Source organism: Tetrao urogallus, assembly GCF_951394365.1.
Source record: "Tetrao urogallus genome assembly, chromosome: Z".
NCBI lineage: Eukaryota > Metazoa > Chordata > Aves > Galliformes > Phasianidae > Tetrao > Tetrao urogallus.
This window is the reverse complement of record NC_136816.1, coordinates 717,380-737,022: the sequence shown is the minus strand read 5'-3', so window position 1 is coordinate 737,022 and position 19,643 is coordinate 717,380. Positions and strand designations below refer to the sequence as shown.

The window sequence follows — 19,643 nt, the reverse complement described above, 5'->3', positions numbered from 1 at the left end:
CTAGGAAGGCTTGAGGCTGCTGCTGCTTGATAGTGGTTCCCTTGAACCAGCCAAAATTAGCCTGGAAATTAGGCTTCTGATGTGGCACCTACGTAATGTGCTTATTCTGGCATTTGTATTTTCAGCAGTAAGAGAGTGGATAAAATAAGTGAATAAAAAAAGAAGAAAAAAAAAAGTCAGTGTTCTGTAGCTTTTTGAGAAGCAGATGAGTGAATGGGAGGAAGCAGCATTAAAGAAATGGAGTTTAAACACTAATGTCTGTAAGCCTGTATCAGTAAGGAGGATGTTGTTCCTAAAAGCATGAGCTTGGCCAGTGTCTTTTTGTACTCCTTTGTGTTATCCCCATTGATCTGTTGTCATCACACCACTGGTTCAGTGTTCAATGGTTTTGTGGTTGCTGTTGGATTCCCACTAATATGTATTTGCTTACACATTTGCTTCTGATACTGCAGTATTTATACTGAAGCCTCTGGCAGGCTTTTCATTAGGTGAGCTTCAAGATAGGCTTTTATTTAACAAAAAAAAAAAAAAACAACAACCCATCAAGTTTCTAATAGGTTTTATTTTGGGGTGTTGTTATTTCTGTTGTGCAAGGACCACTGGACATTGTTGTATGCAGCTGTGAGCAAAAAGTCGTATCTCCCTAATTTGCCCACAAGTGTGGTAGGTTTGCCACCCTAGCACACAATCAGAATTCATGTGCATGTGAACCCATGTAGTCAGGTACAGCTTTGAAACTGACCCTGTCTCTGAGAGGAGGACAGGGCTAAGAATCTGCCCAAATCCCCTCCAGTGTTGTTTTTCTGTTTCTCTGTTGCATATTGCATTCCTTACAGAAACACAGCAGGGTTCTTTAGGCAACGGAATAACCGAGTCTGTTTAGTAGGAATCACAGAATCTGTTTCTCTGGTGCCTAATCCATCAGGTGAGGCCTGCTGAATAAGACCCAGAACACGGTATGCTGGCTTTTTAACAGCGTTCTTCAGCTGACATAAGGATGGGTTTTTCTCCAGGTACTGTGGTTTAAAATATTAGCTTAGCATGCAGTGACAAGCTTACCTGAAAGCCATTGACCTGAATTTGTGTCCTGACAGAGGTTGTTACCTTGTTTTCTGCAGCTAATACTTAATATTCTTCTCTGTGACTTCAAAAGCCCCGTTTGTTGCTAATGACTTGAAATGCCTGCAGGATGTACTTGTTTTTCACCTGAAAGATTGTAGTGGTTTCTCTGCTGCTAGTAGAGACTGCTTACGAACTGTAGACAGAAAACTGAGATGTAGAGGTCATTAGAGCCCAGGAAGGGAAAGAGCGATGACCAGTATTGGACACTGGGGACCTCTGCTGGGTAATTTGAAAGCTAGGGAATGTGGTGGTGTGATTTTTTTGTTTGTTTTTGTTTGTTTGTTTGTTTTTCTTTTTTTTTTTTTTTTTTTTTTGTCATATATGAGACCTAAGCATATTTCCTCAATTTTGTCTTCTGCAGGTTGTAGAATAATGTTGATATAGTTGGTATCTGCTGTACCTCGTTTACCTGGAGATTTCCTGTTTCAGTTTGTTTCTGAGTGTATTTCCTGAAAGAGATGAAGAAAGGACGGGGAAGTGGTGCTTGTCCCAGTGCTGGAGTTCCAGACCAGATAACAGAGCCAAACTCAGATGGCAGTAGGAGCGACGGAGACTCAGCAAAAGAGAAAGATGTGCTTCCCTCTCCTGGAGAACTGGAAAATATACAGCTGAAACCCAGCAGTGAAACACACAGAAAAAAACTCTGTGGCTATTTAAATAAGCTAGGCATTAGGGGTCCAATCAAGACCTGGAAGTCTCGGTGGTTCATTTATGATGAAAATAAGTGCCACTTACTATACTACAGGACTGCACAGGACATCAACCCTTTGGGCTCTATTGATCTCTCCAGTGCTAGCTTTGACTGCAAAGTAGAAAATGATGAAGGGGTTTTTGAGATCAGAACACCAAACAGAGTTTTTACTCTAAAGGTAAGAGGCAGCAGCTTCATTTGAGGGCTGCTACAAAACATTCCCCATTAGGACAGATTCACCTCTGTAATGTACCTCAGCCTGAGTTCTGTGCTAATCCCCTCAGCCTGGACTGTTACCTTGTAAACCTGAGTTCCTTGCTCTGTTTTTGTAAGGTTGGGTTTCCGTCACTGAGATGGCTTTTCTTTAACAGAATAGGAGTAAAAGCCAAACTGGGTGCTGGACTGAAGTAATTTGAGAGTCCTGCACCCATGCATAACTTATTGAATAGAAATGAGCTCCTCTGTATGAACTGGTTCCCGCAGCAGGAAGCTTAGATTCCTATCTCTGTGAATGTCTCTATTAAGAGAACTCTGTTCACGATTCCCACCTAAAGTAATCTTAACATTTCTGCTCAGTCTTGGAACGCAGTAAACCAGAAACGGTTAGAACTTGGTCAGATATCTAGTGAGGTTCTGTTGCTAAGGCCATGCTGAAGATTTACTTTGTGTCTCCAAATTAAGATTTGGGACTGGAGAATGTAGCATAGGCGTGACTCAGCTGCCTTTTATTTTTGCTAACATGGGCAGAACAGTGGTTGTTAACCCTACAGATTATGTCTTATGCTGTTAAGATTGCCTGCTGCTTCCTGTTTTCTCTTAGGCAATCAGCAAACAGGCAATGATGTACTGGCTGCAGCAGCTACAAGTGAGACGTTGGGAATTTTGCAGTGCTCAGAGCAGATTTCCCGTGGGCAGCTCCCAGCTTGTAAATGAACCTCTAGCTGGCAGAATAAGTAAGTGTCACCTATGTCATCCCTTCATTTGCTTTCAGCCTCCGAGTGGTGAGCGGTTCTCATCTCTAAATGGCTAGAGGCACTGCCCAGGTATTTAAAGGCACGTGCCAACTATCACTGCCTGGATTTGTGTTTGGAGGTCGTGGCCTTACTGGAGACGAACGTGAATGCACTGTCTCTTGATCTGCCACGGCATGTGCTAGGCAATATTCAGGTATCTTATGGTTGTGAATCCCCTCTTAGCTTCCCTCATACGCTGGAACCCTGCATGTTTGGTGGTGTCCCTTTCCACTGTGAAGCCAGCAGCAAGCAAGTCCTGTAGTGGTGGAGGAATAAAGGTGCACATGCCGAGCAGTTTGAGTAAAGAGGCCAATGGACGGCAGAGACAGAGCATCCATATATTTATGGCTAGATGACTAATGCACTATGTCTAGACTATGACTAGATGCACTAGGTGTTTTATTTAAAGCAACCAACCTGCTCCCTGCTAAGTGTCTGCTTTAAATACCCTGGCATTTCACTATCATAAGCAGCAGTAGTATAACAAAAATACTTGTGAGCTGTTACCTACGCATTAAGAAACACTGTGACTGGGGTGGGGAACAGCAATAACTCTGCTCTTTATCTGTTTAGAGGGTTGAATTTGATTTCTAAGGTCTTTCTCATGTACAAGTGCTTGAAGCCACTGGGTAGAAATAAATTACCTGCTCAGGGACTACTTGGAACCTTCTGTAATTTCATCTTATATAAGGGAAACCTGCTCTGCTGCTTTTGTTACTGATGTGTTGTATACAGAATGCCTACATGTAAGAAAATGTTGTGGTTCTTAAGTTACGTTGAGGAGTCAAAGTCTAATGAAAGACTGCCTTGAACACTTACTTGCCTTTCATGTTTTGGTTTGTTTCCATGTAGATGTTGCTGATGATGAGGGCTTTCTGCCTCCAGTCAAAACGCCAACAGAAGTGGTGGGTTTACAGGCAGCCTCTTTGCCTGCACCCCAAACAGCTACAGCTTTGCAGAACATCTCCCTTAAGCACCCTTGGACAGAGATACAGTAAGTGCATGAGGAGAGTTGCAGTGCAGTTCACATGCCCATCTGTGCATTACTTGCTTGTTTTATATTGTTTGAATCGGGGCACTTTTCTAGGTAGATAAGCCATGAAGCAGTTTTATGAAGAAACAAACTTTATGTTGGAGCTTCTTTGACATCCGCTTGTTCTAGTGTGTTTCACAAGATATAGCTGTCTTGCAAAAGATCCTAGAGGCAGAATCAGAGCTTGATTAAGCTTCCCTAGGTGCATCTAGTGGTTTGCTTATTTTCTGTGGTGCATCTGAACATTGCTCTTGGAAGGACTTCCGGGCAGGTTGAACTGTATGTACTCTGTAGGTTAGCAATAGAAGCCCTTTCCAGTGGCTTGAAAGGATCTTGGGTACTTTGCAGAGCAGATACTTCAAGCTCGAGGCATTTGAGCCTGTAATAAGGCCTTGACACTACACAAGTTGCTGTAGCTTGGCTGATTTTCAGGCATGTGAACAGGCCCCCTGCCTGCACTGATTTCATGTTTGTGATTGCAAGCTGTGGCTCCATCGGGGTTTACACATTACAAACCTTGAGCAGATACTGTTGCTCAAAGACAGTCTGCACCAGTGTGTCCTTAAGCATATCCTCATCACTTATTTACAGATAGCCCACAGCATGCAGGTGGTCACAGGCACTTGCCAAATGTTTTTGGAGGGAAGGTTTGCTGTGGTTTTGTATCGCTGCTGCTCTGGCTACAATCTGATGCTGATAGGAAGAGAGGCTTCCTATGGTACATAAGAGTAGCAATCTCAGCTGTGCTGTTTCTCAGGATAGATACAAAGTGCATTCTTTCCTCTGCACTTTGATTAAAAATACTGTAATCGTAACTCCTCCCCAGCCTTACTTTTGTAAGCTTGAGTAATAATTGCTTCTTTTCATCCTTGGATCCAATGCAGGCTCTGTTATGTAGTGTGTTTGGTTTCAGCTGAGTTCCTCCGATTCCTGAGTTGTTCTGGTTTGATGGGGAAAACAGCATAGCATGAAATAAAGAAAAGCAGGAAAATTGCATCAAAGGAATGCCCACTGCAGCCTACGGGGAGTGGAGGTCTGCTGATCTCTTCTGCCAATGCATTTGCTTAGGTCAGAAATTTCTGTTCTTCTACTCATGAGCCTCACAGTAAAAAGGCAAAAAGGAGAATAATATCTAAGTTCCAGCTTCATTAACAGTAAAGACGTAGCTAACATGATGTCCTGTGTATGTGTCAGAACAAGGGGCTTATTTTCTTTCGGCTGATGGGAAGAGAGAAGACTTATATAGAAATAGGCAGCTGTCTCACTTTCTTGTATAGGTTTTACAAAAAACACTGACATGCTGCTGGTTCTCCGTGACATCTTTTAGTTCTTCTGGAAGCATCTGAAAGCAGCAACTGCAACAAACAGTCTGTGATTGACTGCTTCTAGATCTCATAGCAGTTTTATTCCAGAATCTCTGTACTGTATCAAAGCTTATCAAATTAGTTGTGGCAAGGTTATTAAATGTGATTTAGATCACAGGACCTGTGGCAGCTTCAGCTGTAACTGTTGTGGCAGTTTTGGCTGTAGAGAGCTGAACTTTTGTTTCTGTCTGAGGGCTTCTGCAAGGAACTGAGCTAAGGGAGGAAGAGGAGAGGGAGAGAAAGAAAGAAGAAATGATTGTGATTTTATCTGCTGCCTTCTGTCCAGCCTTTATGTAGAGGGCTGAAGGGTGTGGAAAAGATCTCCATCTGATTCACTTGGCTGTGCTGGTAGCAATTTTGTGGCATCTTTCTGATACGTGCCGGTTTCAGCTTTGCTCCCCTTAGATCCACCAGTGCCATGAATGATTCTTTTTTTTTTTTTTTAAAATCAAATGGTGGAGGCAGGTTCTGGGAGGAGGGAGATGTGATGAATGAGGAGAAGTGTGTCACTGGGTAATTCGAATATAACTGGCTGCAGCATTCATCGCTTCTGTTCACTGTTTTAGTCTCCTCTTGTTTCAGAAACACTGTCTACAATATCTGTGGCTCCAAGCAACTCTGGGGGAATGATGGGAATGTCTTTAACTTCAGTAAATTCCAGGAGGACCCTGAACAAGAGGCAGAAGTGGAAGCACAGTGTACAGGTGCCTGTTACTGAAATGTGTATGGCTATGACATAATTTACTAGTGAGTCAGACTTAGCAGAAAAGTGAAGGATAGAGTGGTAAGTAGTTCTGGGACTTGAAAGCTTGACCATGTTGTCTCCTTCCTTCCTTCCTGAGCATTGCTGGCACAAGAAAGACTCATTTTGCTCTGTTTTAGGCTGTATCTGTTTGTCTCTTACCCGTGGAATCTTTTCCAGAGGCAAAATGATAAACCATATTGCTAGCCCATACTATTTCCTTGAATTGGAAATTAAACTGCTGTACAGTCTCATTCTCCTCAACGCTTTCCTCCCAAATATAGGGTGTAATTGCTGAGTTTAGCATGTGTTCTCCACATACGCTAACTGCCTTTTGTTGTGGGCAAGACAGGTGGGGTGAAAGGAGGGTTTACAGGTACCATGAAACATTTATTCTGGGGGCACCTGTGGTTCTCATCCCTGCCGTTTGTGAATCCCAGCAGGTTGATGTTTCTTGTCCTGTGTGTCAGTCTTCTAGTTGGAGCTGTTGTGAGTCCCCTCATAGGAAGACATAGGAGTCTGTAGCAAGAAACTCAGTTCTGTTTCAGTATCTTTATTGATGACCTGGATGAGGGCATTGAGTGCACCTCAGTAAGTCTGCAAATGACACAAGGTTGGCTGGAAGTGTGGATCTGCCTAGGGGTAGCGAGGCCGTACAGAGGGATCTGGACAGGCTGGAGAGCTGGGCTGAAGCCAATGGGATGAAGTTCAACAAGGCCAAATGCCGGGTCCTGCACTTTCGATGCAACAACCCCAGGCAACACTGCAGGCTTGGGGTGGAGTGGCTGGAGGACTGCGTAGAGGAAATGGAGCTGGGGGTGTTGGTTGGTGCTGGGCTGAACGTGAGCCAGCAGTGTGCCCAGGTGGCCAAGAAGCAATGGCATCCTGACTTGCATCAGGAATGGTGTTGCCAACAGGGACAGGGAAGTGCTTGCCCCCCTGTTCTCGGCACTGGTGAGCCTGCACCTCGAGTGCTGTGTTCAGTTTTGGGCCCCTCAGTGCAAGAAGGACATTGAGGCCCTGGAGCGGGTTCAAAGAAGGGCAACAAAACTGGTGAGGGGTCTGGAGCACAGGGCTGTTGAGGAGCAGCTGAAGGAGCTGGGATTGTTCAGTCTGGAGAAGAAGAGGCTCAGGGGGGACCTCATTGCTCTCTAACTACCTGAAGGGAGGTTGCGGTGAGCTGGGGATCGGCCTCTTCTCTCGTGTAACAGTGATAGGACTGGAGGGAATGGCTTCAAGCAGCACCATGGGAGATTTAGGCTGGATGTTAGGAAATGCTGCTTGTCTGAAAGAGTGGTCAGGCACTGGAATGGGCTGCCCAGGGAGGTGGCGGAGTCACTGACTCTGGAGGTGTTCAAGGGACGTTTGAGTTTTGTGTTGAGGGATGTGGTTTAGTGAGAACTGTTGGTGATAGGTGGATGGTTGGACTGGATGATCTTGTAGGTCTCCAACCTTGGTGATTCTGTGATTCTGTATAAATTAACTCTGTTTCCTTTCAGTGAAGGAGACCCCGGAGGATGGGAGGATGGAGTCTCGGTTGAACTTGTTTAGGAAAGCCAAGTGGGTGAACAGTAGCTTGGCAGAAGAGCAACCCCGGGAGAGGAACTCAATGGATAAAGTGAACGTCCTACAGCAACAGATGCTGACACTCACAGAGGAGGTCAAGTCACAGAAGGTGAGTGCGGTGAAGAATCTTCTGCCTTTAAGGGCAGGACCCTGAAAGTGTTCACAGGGACTCCCTGGACCTTGGTGCTTGGTAAGGCTGAGGGGGCTGAGCAGGCACTCAGCTGAAGCTCCTAGTGTCACCCTGATGTACATAACCTGATGGTGCCCAGCACAAGGAAAGCATGGACATTCATTAACCACAAAACACATCTAGCAGATAGGTTGGAAAAGAGAGGTTAAAAAAAAATCCAGGTGGGTTCTGCAGTTGTCATGCTAGTGTATGTTATTTAACAGATGTATGAAGTACAATCTTCGATTGGATATCATGATGCTGACAGGAGCTGCCAGATTGAGTTGTCATGCTTTTTTTGAACAACAGTCCGCCATTAAGATGTGATGTGATTGCAGAGCCCAGTCACTGCAAGGCCTCTGTCTCCTGAGTGACAGTGCCAGAATCCTCAGTAATGCTAGTATCTCTTTCCAGCAAAAGAGACAAGAGAGCCAGGTCCCATGGTGGGTAATTAAGTTACACCCTTGTTTTGGTTCCTTAAATGTCTGAGACAGCAAAGCATGAATCAGCAGCACAGTGCTGGAAGAAGCTTTTGTACATTCATGTGGCTTGGAGTGAGGGAGGACTTCTGCAGTGTGAAAGCTGAAACGAATGTAGCAATTTCCATTCAGTTTTCCTTCAGAGAGGAGTCAGTTTTGAGATCCTGAGGATCTTTAGCTGCTCACTCATTACTAGGCAGGTCTGTAGAGTCCTGGGCAGTGCCCTGGGCACACAGTGAGCTAATCACTGTGAGTCTGCTTTCTTTTACCAGGAGTTGGTTAAGCTTCTCCACAAAGCCCTGGAGGCAGCCCAGCAGGAGAAGCGAGTGTCTAGCATGTATCTCACTGCAGCAGAAGATAAGGACAGGCTGGAGTTAGTGCGCCACAAAGTGAGACAAATTGCAGATCTCACCGGTCGACTGGAAGCTCTTGAGCAGGAGAAGAAGGAACTTGAGCAGATGCTTGCTCTGAGAGACAGCCATATCCAGGAACTCAAAGAGCATGTGCAGCTTCTGATGGAGAAGAACCATGCCAAACAGCAAGTCATCATGGCCTTGACAGAGCAGAGGACCCGAGAACACTCTGATCCCCTGCAAGAAGCAAATGCTGTCACTGCAGAGACATTGTATAAACACCAGGAGGAGATTGAGCACCTGAAGGTGTGTGGAGGTGACACAGATTATTTGAGAGGTTGCATTCCTGTACCCTCCGGTTCAGTGGGAGATTGTTCCTAGTGGAAAGCACAGACTGTATTTCTAGTTCTGTGTGCATCAGAGACGGGGTGGGAGGGCCTCACCTGGTACTGATAGAGTTCTCAGAAGCAGACAGCTTGGCTTCAGCCAGGTGGAACAAAATACTGTTTTGATCTAGTTAACACTGAGAGCCAGCCTCTTTGTTCAATCTCCTGTTTCACTTACTGCTGTCTAACCTGCTGTCTTCATGGCTCTATTGGTGTGTGCTTCCCTCTTGCAAACAGTTTCCCAACACATCTTAGTTTTTTTCAAATCCAGCCTGTTGCACTGTTACCACACGCACCATTATAATGAACTGTTAGCATGGGGTGGAGAACTGCCAAATGAGGCACTCTGCTGTGGGAAGTGTTTTTTCTGCCAGCTGTGGGGCTGAAACCTGCATCTGTTTCTTAAAAAAGGGAGAAAAGTATTCTTCATCTCAGTTAGCTGTTTCTTTAGCTTTCTGCCATCCAACTGTCTCTACGTCTTATAAGTGCATATGTTTTCTAAGTACATTTAGCATTTTCCAAGTGTCTTCTCTATGCATGACACCTCTATTTAATATTGTGCCTTCATTTCCTTTGTAGACTGTATTTGTCCTGGAAAGTCCTGTCTTGTCTCTAGAACACGACATTTTTTCTTGTCCTTTACTCATTCCATACCCAGGTCCCTCTAGGGACCCTCATGCACTGTTCCTCTGTGACTGTTTTGTTTTGTGGCAGGATGATATCGATGCATACAAAACCCAGAACCAGTTTCTCAATTCGGAGATCCACCAGGTTACTCGACTCTGGACAAGAGTTGCTGAGAATGAAAAAGCCCTTCTGATGAAGGTGAGCAAAATAGTTCTTTTTTCTTGGGGACACCTTTTTCTAAGCTCTGTCCTAAGTGGGTGCTGGGATGATTTTGATACAAAAACTCACCAGGAAGAAATTTGTTTCCTATTTTTTAATTTCAATTATTACTTTTGCCTGGTGTAGGGAACCTGCTTTGGCAGGGGGGTTGGACTCGATGATCTCTGGAGGTCCCTTCCAACCCCTACAATTCTGTGATTCTGTGATACTTTTAGTTTAATTTTCTTGCTTTGTATTGTTCCCAGATTAGGTATGATTGTTTTCTGTCTCCAGTCAAAGTAAAATGCTTGCAAAGTTCACTCTTAGGGATGCTGAAAACTAACTCAGACTCCTGTAGATTCAGCCTTACTTTCGGATACAAATAAAGAAATTTCTGTGCTAAGAGAATGAGAAGTTCTTGAGACTTGGCAGGCTGACTAGGTCCTGGCTCCATCTAGTTTTGATTTCTGCACAAGGCCTGATGCTGTCAGGTAGCAATTCTCTTAGATCCTGCAGCTAGTTGAGAGTTGATTTCTCTTCTTAGGCTCTGTTTTTATTTCTAGTGTTGTAAGTATGCATAAACTAGTTGTGCTTAGACTTGTCTTTCTGGTCCTAAACCACTGCTTCAGGCTGGCATTTGTTCTCTAGGTTTTCCCTGGGTTTTCCTTACTAGATTTCAAGGAATGTCCCCATAGCCCTGGATTCTGTAACAGGGCAAGCAGCTGCTTCTGAGGTGATGTTGTCATTCTTTTATCTCTTTGCTTCCTAGTCTTTTGAAACCCAGTACACCTCAGCTTGTTCTTGTTCTCTGATCCTCCAATTGCTGTCAGCTTCAGAATGGAAGTAATCATACTGAAATGCTTGACTTGAGGCAAAATGCTGAGTAAAGTGGTAGTGTGACAGTGTCCTATGCTCTTTTCTGTCCACTTTCTATGCAGCCTAATTCTTTCTGTGATTCCTGTTTTGTTTTTAATTGCTGCTTCCCACTGAGAAGTCCTCGTGCTTCCTGTGAAACACTGATTAGGTGAGTTTTGTCACCTGTATGGCCTCAGTTGTGAATTGTGAAGTGGTGATAACAATCCTCGTTTCCCCGTTTCCCTCCTCTCCCCCTCCCCACCTGCTTTTTTTTTCTTTTCTGTATGCCCTGGAGTGTGGTGGTTTTGCTCTGTTTGAACTCACTTGAGCTTCCTGTGCTTGATATTGTATAGCAGTATGATGGTATGAGGTTGCTTGGGAGCACGTTCACTTTGTGATTCAGCTGCGTATCCTGAAGTTGTGGAGGTTCCAGCTCAGTGCCTTGAGTGGCGTGTATTTTCAGAGTATAGTTCAGTCTATGGTAGAGAACTTGTCTAAGCAGCAGAGAAAAAGCCTGAAGAGAATTCATATGCAGTGGTGGCTCTGATCTGTGCTGCCTGGGATATGGCCACCCCTGATGCAGTGCAGTAGGTAAGCAGGTGATGCTGTATTTGGCCTGCCATTCAAAAAGCAAATTCTGTTGTGTGCTTGCTTACGAAGCTTATGTGTGTTCATTGGCAGTGGTGATTCATTCATAGCTGCGCTTCACGTGGGTGTAGAAAACTGCTGGGTGTGTTTTCTGGGGTCTTGCTATTCAGGAGTCTTTGTTTTATGTGTGGGCCAGGCTAGCAACGAGCAGTGGTGATAGAGGAAAAACCGTCAATGAGCTACCTCATTCCTTCTTGTTTTGCCATCAGTGTGCCTATCTGCAAGCCCAAAACTGCCAGATGGAGAGCAAATACCTGACGGTCTTGCGGAAGCTGCAGGAGACTCTCTGCAGCCTGCCCAGCTCACATGCTGATTTGGTGAGGAACCTCATCCAGGAAGCACTCCAGTGGGATGTGAAGGACGGAGCAGATCTGAACCTGAACCCTGTGAGGTAATAGAGAAGCACGTGGGGAAATTCACACCCTTGCAGGAGTCTGTCAGTGGAGGGGAATTTGCAGGCAAGAGAGATCTGAGACAGCTCTATAGCAGGGAATTGGAGCCATGACCTACAAGGAGAGGTAGAGGAAAAATGGTAATGTGGAAACCATGCACAGCTGATAGTAGCACATCACTGCAGGAAGGGGAGTTAAAAGTTTTATAAACCCTGTCACTAACTAGTTATCTGAGAGAAGAGGCTGACTCCCACTTCGCTACAGCTTCCTTTCAGATGGTTGTACAGGGTGATGAGATCTCCTGTGAGTGTCCTCTGCTCTGGATTAAACAAGCCCAGCTCCCCCATCTGTTCCATACCTATCACCAGCCTTGTTGTGCTTCTTTAGACATGCTCCAGCGCCTCAGTCTTTCTTGTATCAAGGGCCCAAACTGAACATGGTACCTGAGGTACAGCCTCCCCAGAGCAGAGTACAGAAATGCACGAGAGGTTCCCAGGAAAGTAGAGAATATTTATTCCTCGGAGTTTTCTAGACCCATTCATATAAAGCCATGACTGCCCTGTTTTTCTAGCTGTGGGTCAGTCTTGCAGTAAGGGGTGGGGCTGGACTGCAGACCCCAAGGGTGCTTTGCTATTAGTGCTGCTGAGGACCTTGCATTTGTGTTTATGCTATTCTGCACAGTTACTGCCCCAGTTTCGTAACAGATTCTATTACATCTGCTTGATTAGATTCAGATTCTCCAGATAGCCCTAAGAGTCTAAGGCCAGTCTTGGTCTCTCTGCCAGTTCACTTGGACAATGCCTGCCTGGTTCTGGATGTGGGTGTGTGGCTCTTGCTCTACCTTGAGATCAGGAAATATTAAGGTGGAGATGAATTGTAATCCCTTTACCTCCCCATGTTAGCTGAGATTAATGCTGTATTAATTTGAAATTAATAGATACAATAGGTATATGTTAGAAAAGATAAAACAAGCATGGTCATGGACTGACTTGTTTCCTGTGCAACCTACGGTAGGGCGCCTGCTTTAGCAGGGGTTGGACTTGATCTCTTCCAACCCATGTGATACCTTGGAGTTAGCTCTGACTGGGGACTAAGGGTGCACAGACCCTCAACAAGCACCATTATCTGCATTTCTGGAGTGTCTGATTAGAAAGAGATTTCCATTGTGCACAGAAGACATCCGAAGGTGCTGTTGGTCTCTATTCTCTGTTCTGATGCTCTGAAGCTTTTGCAGTCCCAAACTGTCTCTGTCCTAAGACAGGTAAACAGGTTGAGCAAGATGCTACCTTGTGTGTAGGAGAAGAGATGGACTGAGTAAAGAGATCTGTTGGGGTCAGACTACAGCTCAGAGCAGTTACACTTGAGTTCATCTGTCTGTCTATGCTGTTGGTGCAGGCTACCACGATGGTTGTGTGTCAGCAGACGTGGCAGGCTCATGCACACAGCTGCCAGAGAAGCACAGAAGTACCTGTGCTCTGGCGTGGGTGACAGGAGCACAGCAGTGGCCCTTGGCACAGAGGCCAGAGCCAGGCTTTGAGTTAACCTCTGCCTTGTGCCCTTCCAGTGAGTATGATGAGTACGGGTTTATGACCGTACCTGACTACGAAGTTGAGGACTGGAAACTTCTGGCCAAAATTCAAGCCCTGGAGATGAAGTCCAACAACCTGCGGAGCCAGGAGGTAGTGGAGAAGCCCCTTCGTGACAGGTGGAATAGCATCGGGGAGCTGAGTCCCTCTGCAGAGCTGAAAAGCCTTATTAGAAGTGGCATTCCTGTGGAGCATCGGCAGCGGGTCTGGAAGTGGATTGTCAGCCAGCACTGCAGCTATCTGCCTGACCACTACCAGCGGCTGTTAAGACAGAGCAAGAGCACTGAGCACCCTGCCTGTCGGCAGATTGAGCTTGACCTGCCCCGCACACTGACCAGCAACAGACATTTTTCATCTCCCACTTCCCAGCTCATCCCCAAGCTCCGAAGGGTGCTGCTGGCATTCTCCTGGCACAATCCTGCCATTGGATACTGCCAGGGACTGAACAGGTGAGGAACCAGGTATGCTGCTGCTTCATGGGATTGCACTGAGACGGTGTAGGTACTTTCACTAGGCTGTGATTCAAACAGTCCCAGGCTCCTGTCCCTCTCTAGAGCTGTACTAGCTCTAGATATTTTCTGCATATGGTGTCTTTTTTCTACCCAGTGTTATTGCTGTGTTGTAGCAAGCAACAGAATGCACTTGTCTTCCTATTTTGTAATTTTCAGAGGAAAAGTTATGGGAGATGGAGTGATACAGTCCCAGGCTAATGTCACCACATATAGGCTGAATCTGTGCGTCGTAATGTGCTCAGAAGAACACTGGTGATGGCTTTAGTCTGGTGATAGTTGGAGGAAGTGTTAGGAAGTGCTAGGAATTGGAGCAGATGACACAAGGAGAAGCTAAGGAAATTGATCTGGTTGTATCTGAAGAATTACAGACTAAAAAGGAACTTTAAAGGTCATTTAGTCCAACTTCCCTGCAGCAAACAGGGACCCTACAGCTAGATCATGTTGCTCAGAGCCCCATCGAGCCTAACTTTGAGTGTCTTCAGGATGGGGCATCCACCACTTCTTTGGGCAACCTGTGCCAGTGCCCCACCACCTTTAATGTCAAAAGCTCTTTTCTTATAGCCAATCTAAGTATCTCCTCTTTTAGTGTGAAACCATTTTCCCTTGTCCTGTCATAGCAGATCTTGCTGAAGTCTGTCCCCTTTGTTTGCATAGCCCCTCCGCTTTAGAGGCTGGAAGGCCACCACCAGGTCTCCTGGAGTTTTCTCTTCTCCAGGCTGAACAGCCTGAGCTCTATCAGTCTGTGAGGCTCAGGGAATCTGGAAGCTTCTCTCACTTCCCAAATTCAGGCTACAGAACAGATTAAAAAAAAAAAACAGGCTTCTTAGAAGTGTGTAGCCTACAAAAAGAGGCACGGGTCACTAGCTGCAAGAAGGGAGTTTCTGATTGTCCGTTTTCACGTGAGGAAAATCTGTGTAAGCCATTCCTATTGCTCTTTAGGTGTTCTTCAGAAAGATGTTTTCTATTCCAGAAATCCCTTCATATTAGATGTTATAGAATTGTAAAATGGATCAGATTGGAAGGAACCCTTATAGATAATCTAGTTCCAGTCTGCTCTGCCCTCCCTGGGATACCTTACACCAGATCATGCTGCTGAAAGTCTGATCCAGCTTCTGTATGTTTCCCCAGCCTTGAACTCTTCCCATCTAGCTAAAGGGAGATGAGTCAGAGCTAAGGGGAATAAGAGTGGAAGGATGAGGTGAGCCACGTCACATAATATGGAATGTCTCTAAGAAAGCTGTTTGCTATATTCAAATAGTCATAACCAGCACACTTTGCTAAATGCAAGGATCTCTACGGAACATTCCATGAGCTTGGAAGCCCGGTTTTGTTGCCGAAGCTCTGTTTTTGATGCTTCCTGTTTGCTGACAGAAGCACACAGGAAAGGAAGGCATAAACCCTGGGTTCCTTTGGAAGCCTGCAGAACAGATCATTCTCTGAGCAGCTGTGCTCCCTCACAGAGCTAGAGACAGGCCAGTAAGAATCTTGGATTCTCCTGTTCTGTGTTGGATTCTATCTCCTCCTGCAGTGTTCTATTGCCTCACTTTCTTTTGTTCATTGCAGATTGGCAGCTGTTGCCCTGTTGGTCCTGGAAGATGAGGAAAATGCTTTCTGGTGTCTGGTCCATATTGTGGAGAACCTAATGCCAGCAGACTACTACAGTGACACCCTGATAACATCACAGGTGAGCTGGCACCCCCCTCTACTGCTTGTACTGCTTTGATGTGGTGGTTTTTGGTAAAGGGTTAAAAACAAGTAGTCAGCTTGGAATGTGTTTGACTTCTGACAGTTGACATCACCTTGCAGTTCCTTCCATTACAGTTATAAAGTTGCTTAAGAAATGTGGCACCACTCCTGAATAATCACTTTGGTGTCAGGTTAGTCAGGAGAGAGGTGCCCATTAACTGCAGTTATTTATTGCAAGGAGGACCCAGTGAAAGTGAAGTAGTTAACTCTGACATGTAGAACCAAATATGAAGAAAGTGTATTTTTGGAAACTGCCCTCCATCTTTGGACTGCCCAGCGCAGATGAAGGAAGGCAATGGAATTTTAGTATCAACTGTGCTTCAGTTTAGGATCAAATAGCCTAATTCTGGCTTTGGAACTTCCTGCAGATCAGAAGGCGCTGTGGCCATTTGATATAAAATGCTGTGTTACCCTCCTGTTTAAAGTCAGTGGATTTCAAAGTTTTCAAGGCATGTTGTTTGGTATCATAGAATCACAGAATGGCCTGAATTGGAAAGGACCACAATAATCATGTAGTTTCAACCCCCCTGCTGTGTGCAGGGTCGCCAACCAGCAGCCCAGGCTGCCCAGAGCCACATCCAGCCTGGCCTTGAATGCCTGCAGGGATGGGGCATCCACAGCCTCCTTGGGCAGCCTGTGCCAGTGCCTCACCACCCTCTGGGTGAAAAACTTCCTCCTGATATTTCACAGAATCACAGAATTGTAGGGGTTGGAAGGGACCTCTAGAGATCATCGAGACCAGCCCTCCTGCCAGAGCAGGTTCCCTACACCTTTAATTTAATTTAATTTAAATTAAACCTCCCCTGTCTCAGTTTAAAACCATTCCCCCTTGTCCTGTTGTGATGCTGAATTGTTTGTTGGTGTTTACTGGGACAGGGCCATGCTGTTTCCCAAGTCTCTGGGAAACAAGACTCTGACCAGCCCATAGAGACTTGGGAAGCAGACAAATTATTGTCAGACAGCAAAATGGCTATGGTGTAGTGGTCTGGATCAGTGTTGATGGTGAAATCTGATAGACTGCAGTCGATACGTGAATTGTAGAGACTGCTAGGGAAGAAATGTCAGGAGGCTCTCCTACATTTGCTGAGTAATGACCATCAGTGAGCCTTTTTTGGAAAGCCTCATTTGGCCCCTGAAAATGTAGCCAAGGCACAAGCAAAGAGGTAGGCCTAGGGTCTTTGAGGGTTGGCTTGATAAAGTGAAAGCTGGCTGAAAATGTTAAGGTTTAGTTGTTGCAGACTTGAAAGACCAAAGCATATCACTTTGTCTGGTTTGTACTACAGGGCCAAAGGTAAGTAGGCTGACAGAACTGGTATAGTAATATGATATGGTGTAGAGAAGGACCTAACCCTGGTCTTGCTTTGTACGCTTCCTCTTGTAAAACCACAGCTGTCTTGAGATGAAGCCTTTATAAACTTGATTAAAGGATCTCACCAGCTGCATTTGTGTGTCTAGGTTCGTGCAGCTACAAGCAAAACAGACAGCAGTGAGTCCACAAGGAAGTGAACTGAGAAGATCAGCTGTTTCTTGTGAAGACAGAGAGGGGTCATACGTATTCAGTCTGTTAGGCCATGTGCAGTCATTCAGCCCTGGGCATGCCCTGTTACTCAGCTGGTTTCTCATGACATCACAGAAAATAGCAGTAAGACTGATGTGGAAAGATGTGTCAGTGATTTCCTTGTGACTTTGAGATGGAGAACTCTTGCCAGTGTGTGAGAAGAGCGCATTTCTGCACATCTCAGCCCTGTTTCAGCTCCACACTCCACCCCTCTCCACACCTGTCACTTGGTACCGCACAAAAGTTTGCTGCTCAGTAATTATGAAGGGCTGAGAGACAATGAGATTCTGCGCTCTTCCTGTTTAGGCTATAAGGCAGCACCAGTGGCATGTATAGGCCACTGTTCTGCTTCACTGTCCCTCCCCTTCACACTAGGGTGGTTTGTGCTTGCTAATTTTTGTTGTTGTTGTTGTTTTGGTCAAGTTTAGGTAGATCAAAGAGTCTTCAAAGACTTCCTGGCAGAGAAGCTGCCTCGCCTCATGGCTCATTTTGAGCAGTATCAGATTGATGTCTCACTCATTACCTTCAACTGGTTTCTGGTGGCCTTTGTGGACAGCTTGGTCAGTGACATCCTCCTGCGAGTGTGGGATGCTTTCCTGTATGAAGGGACTAAGGTAAAACCCTTAATCTAGGGCTTCTTTCTGTCTGCATCACATCTGACGTGACAGCAGATTGATGAACGTTCGCACGTGTCAGGAGGTGTGGGCATGAGCCTCTTGTCCCTCTGCCTCTTTAGTGCGATGCCTTGATGTCTCCTCATCTTCTGTTGCTGTGTTGCCTGCAGGCAGATCAAGCCTTTGAGATTGTGTGTGGTGCCCTTGCCATTTCTTAGCACGTAGTCCTGCTGTAAAACAGTTCTATGATATGGTCCCCTCTGCTCTACAACTCAGGCACAGCTGAGAGTGGACAGATACAGGGATCAGAAGATTGGCAGAGATTTAGTATTGCTGGAAATAAGTGTGAATTTTGCACTGTCCCTCTGCATAGAGAGAACTGGAAAACCCTTGTGAGATTAGTTTTAGTGTCCTTTTGGAGGCTCTGGTATGCTCCGGAGTTGTAAATTAGCTCACAGGAGGTTGTTCTCTCTTGGGTTTGTTCTTTTGGGTTTAGCTCTGTGCTTCTTTAGGCCTGCCCTAAAGCAGCCTACTGAGTACGAGCCCAGCAACCACATGTACTGCAGTGTGTATCCCTTACCCTACGTTTTAAGCCATGAGAGCCTGTTTCCTGAGTTGCTAAGCCTTTGCCAACTGAAATGCCTTTCAACTTCCCAGGTGATTTTCCGCTATGCTCTTGCGATTTTTAAATACAACGAGGAGGAAATCCTAAGAATTCATGACAGTGTGGAGATCTACCAGTACCTACGTTTTTTCACAAGGATGATTGTGGATGGCAGGTAGGATGGACTGTGAGGTGTTGTCAAGCTCCTATCTTAGGCCTGTACTTGTTCACTTTTACATCAACCTGAAAGGAGATGTGACTAGTGTGTTAACAGATGCATACATTAGCATGTCAACAGGACGTAGACCTATGTGCCTCTTTTTTGACTGTTCCTCCATGCTCTTACTTAAGGCCTGCTTGGCTTGGACAATGTCATGCTACAACAGGCCTGGCCAGAAAGCTTGTGTTACTTCTCTTTTTCAGCAGCTGGAACTTGGGAGTCCTACCTGGGTTTCCTACGGCTGAAGTGATCAGAGTATTTGGGAGCACAGTGCTGCTCATGGCCTTTAATAGCACCAAGTGCTTAAGAATAGCAATTGTATAATCAGAAGAGCTGAGCAGAGGGACTATTCCTCCTGCAAGGAAGATGACTCATCAGGGTTAGTCTTGGATAGTCCATCTCCTCACGGTGTGCTGCATACTTCAAAAGTGTATTTTAAAAGGTTCCCTTGCTTTGTTGTTTGCATAAGAAGCAATTGTCTGTGATTCTTTATGGCTCTGCTGCTTGGTGACTGCTGAGCACAGAGGGCTGAAGCACTTTCTGCAGCATCCTGGAGTAGTGAATAACGAGCTGCACCAGAGAGGTTTGGTCTGGGAAATCCCACTCTCCTTAAACGCTTGGATATTTGTTACTATTTCAGACAGTAAATGGGTTCACTGGGCCTCTTTTCCATTGCAGGAAGCTGATGAACATTGCCTTCAATGATTTAAACCCCTTCCCCATGAAACTGCTGAGGAATCGGAGGAGAATTCACAGGGAAGAGCTGGAGACAGAGCTGTGCGAGCTGGAACAGATCAAAGCAGCCTACGTAAAAGGGAGAGCAGAGCAGGGATCTCAAGGCTTGGAGGAAATCGTTAGTGAGGAGGAGGAAGAGATATAGCGAAAACAGCTCATCACTCCTCTCACCTTGTGGAAGGTCTAACAGCTATCTGTATGTGACAGAGGGAGAACAGATGCTTGTAGGAGTTCAGCTGCCCCTGGAAGCAAGGCTGTCGATGTAGGACCGTGTGGGGATTTAGCCAGACTTTGTGATAGATTGGAAGGTGTCAGAGGAATTTTACCCATCCTGTCCACCCCGTGCTGTGCAACTGAGAGATGCAGCTGAAGATCTGTAGGAAATAGTGGTGGTGGTACCACAATATGATGCAGGTGATCCAACCAGGCA

General features: G+C 45.6%; 1 protein-coding gene across 1 annotated transcript; it reads left to right on the top strand.

Moving 5' to 3' along the window:
• Window positions 1–1,580: 1,580 nt before the first annotated feature.
• On the top strand, window positions 1,581–19,358 carry TBC1D2 (TBC1 domain family member 2; the record flags this gene model as incomplete). Its single annotated transcript, XM_079548651.1, has 13 exons — window positions 1,581–1,991; window positions 2,634–2,766; window positions 3,679–3,820; window positions 5,806–5,927; window positions 7,465–7,640; window positions 8,452–8,838; window positions 9,633–9,743; window positions 11,456–11,637; window positions 13,203–13,673; window positions 15,300–15,420; window positions 17,469–17,654; window positions 18,312–18,433; window positions 19,157–19,358. 13 exons carry the CDS (start codon window positions 1,581–1,583, stop codon window positions 19,356–19,358), a joined length of 2,766 nt encoding a protein of 921 aa, XP_079404777.1.
• Between the last annotated feature and the right edge of the window lie 285 nt (window positions 19,359–19,643).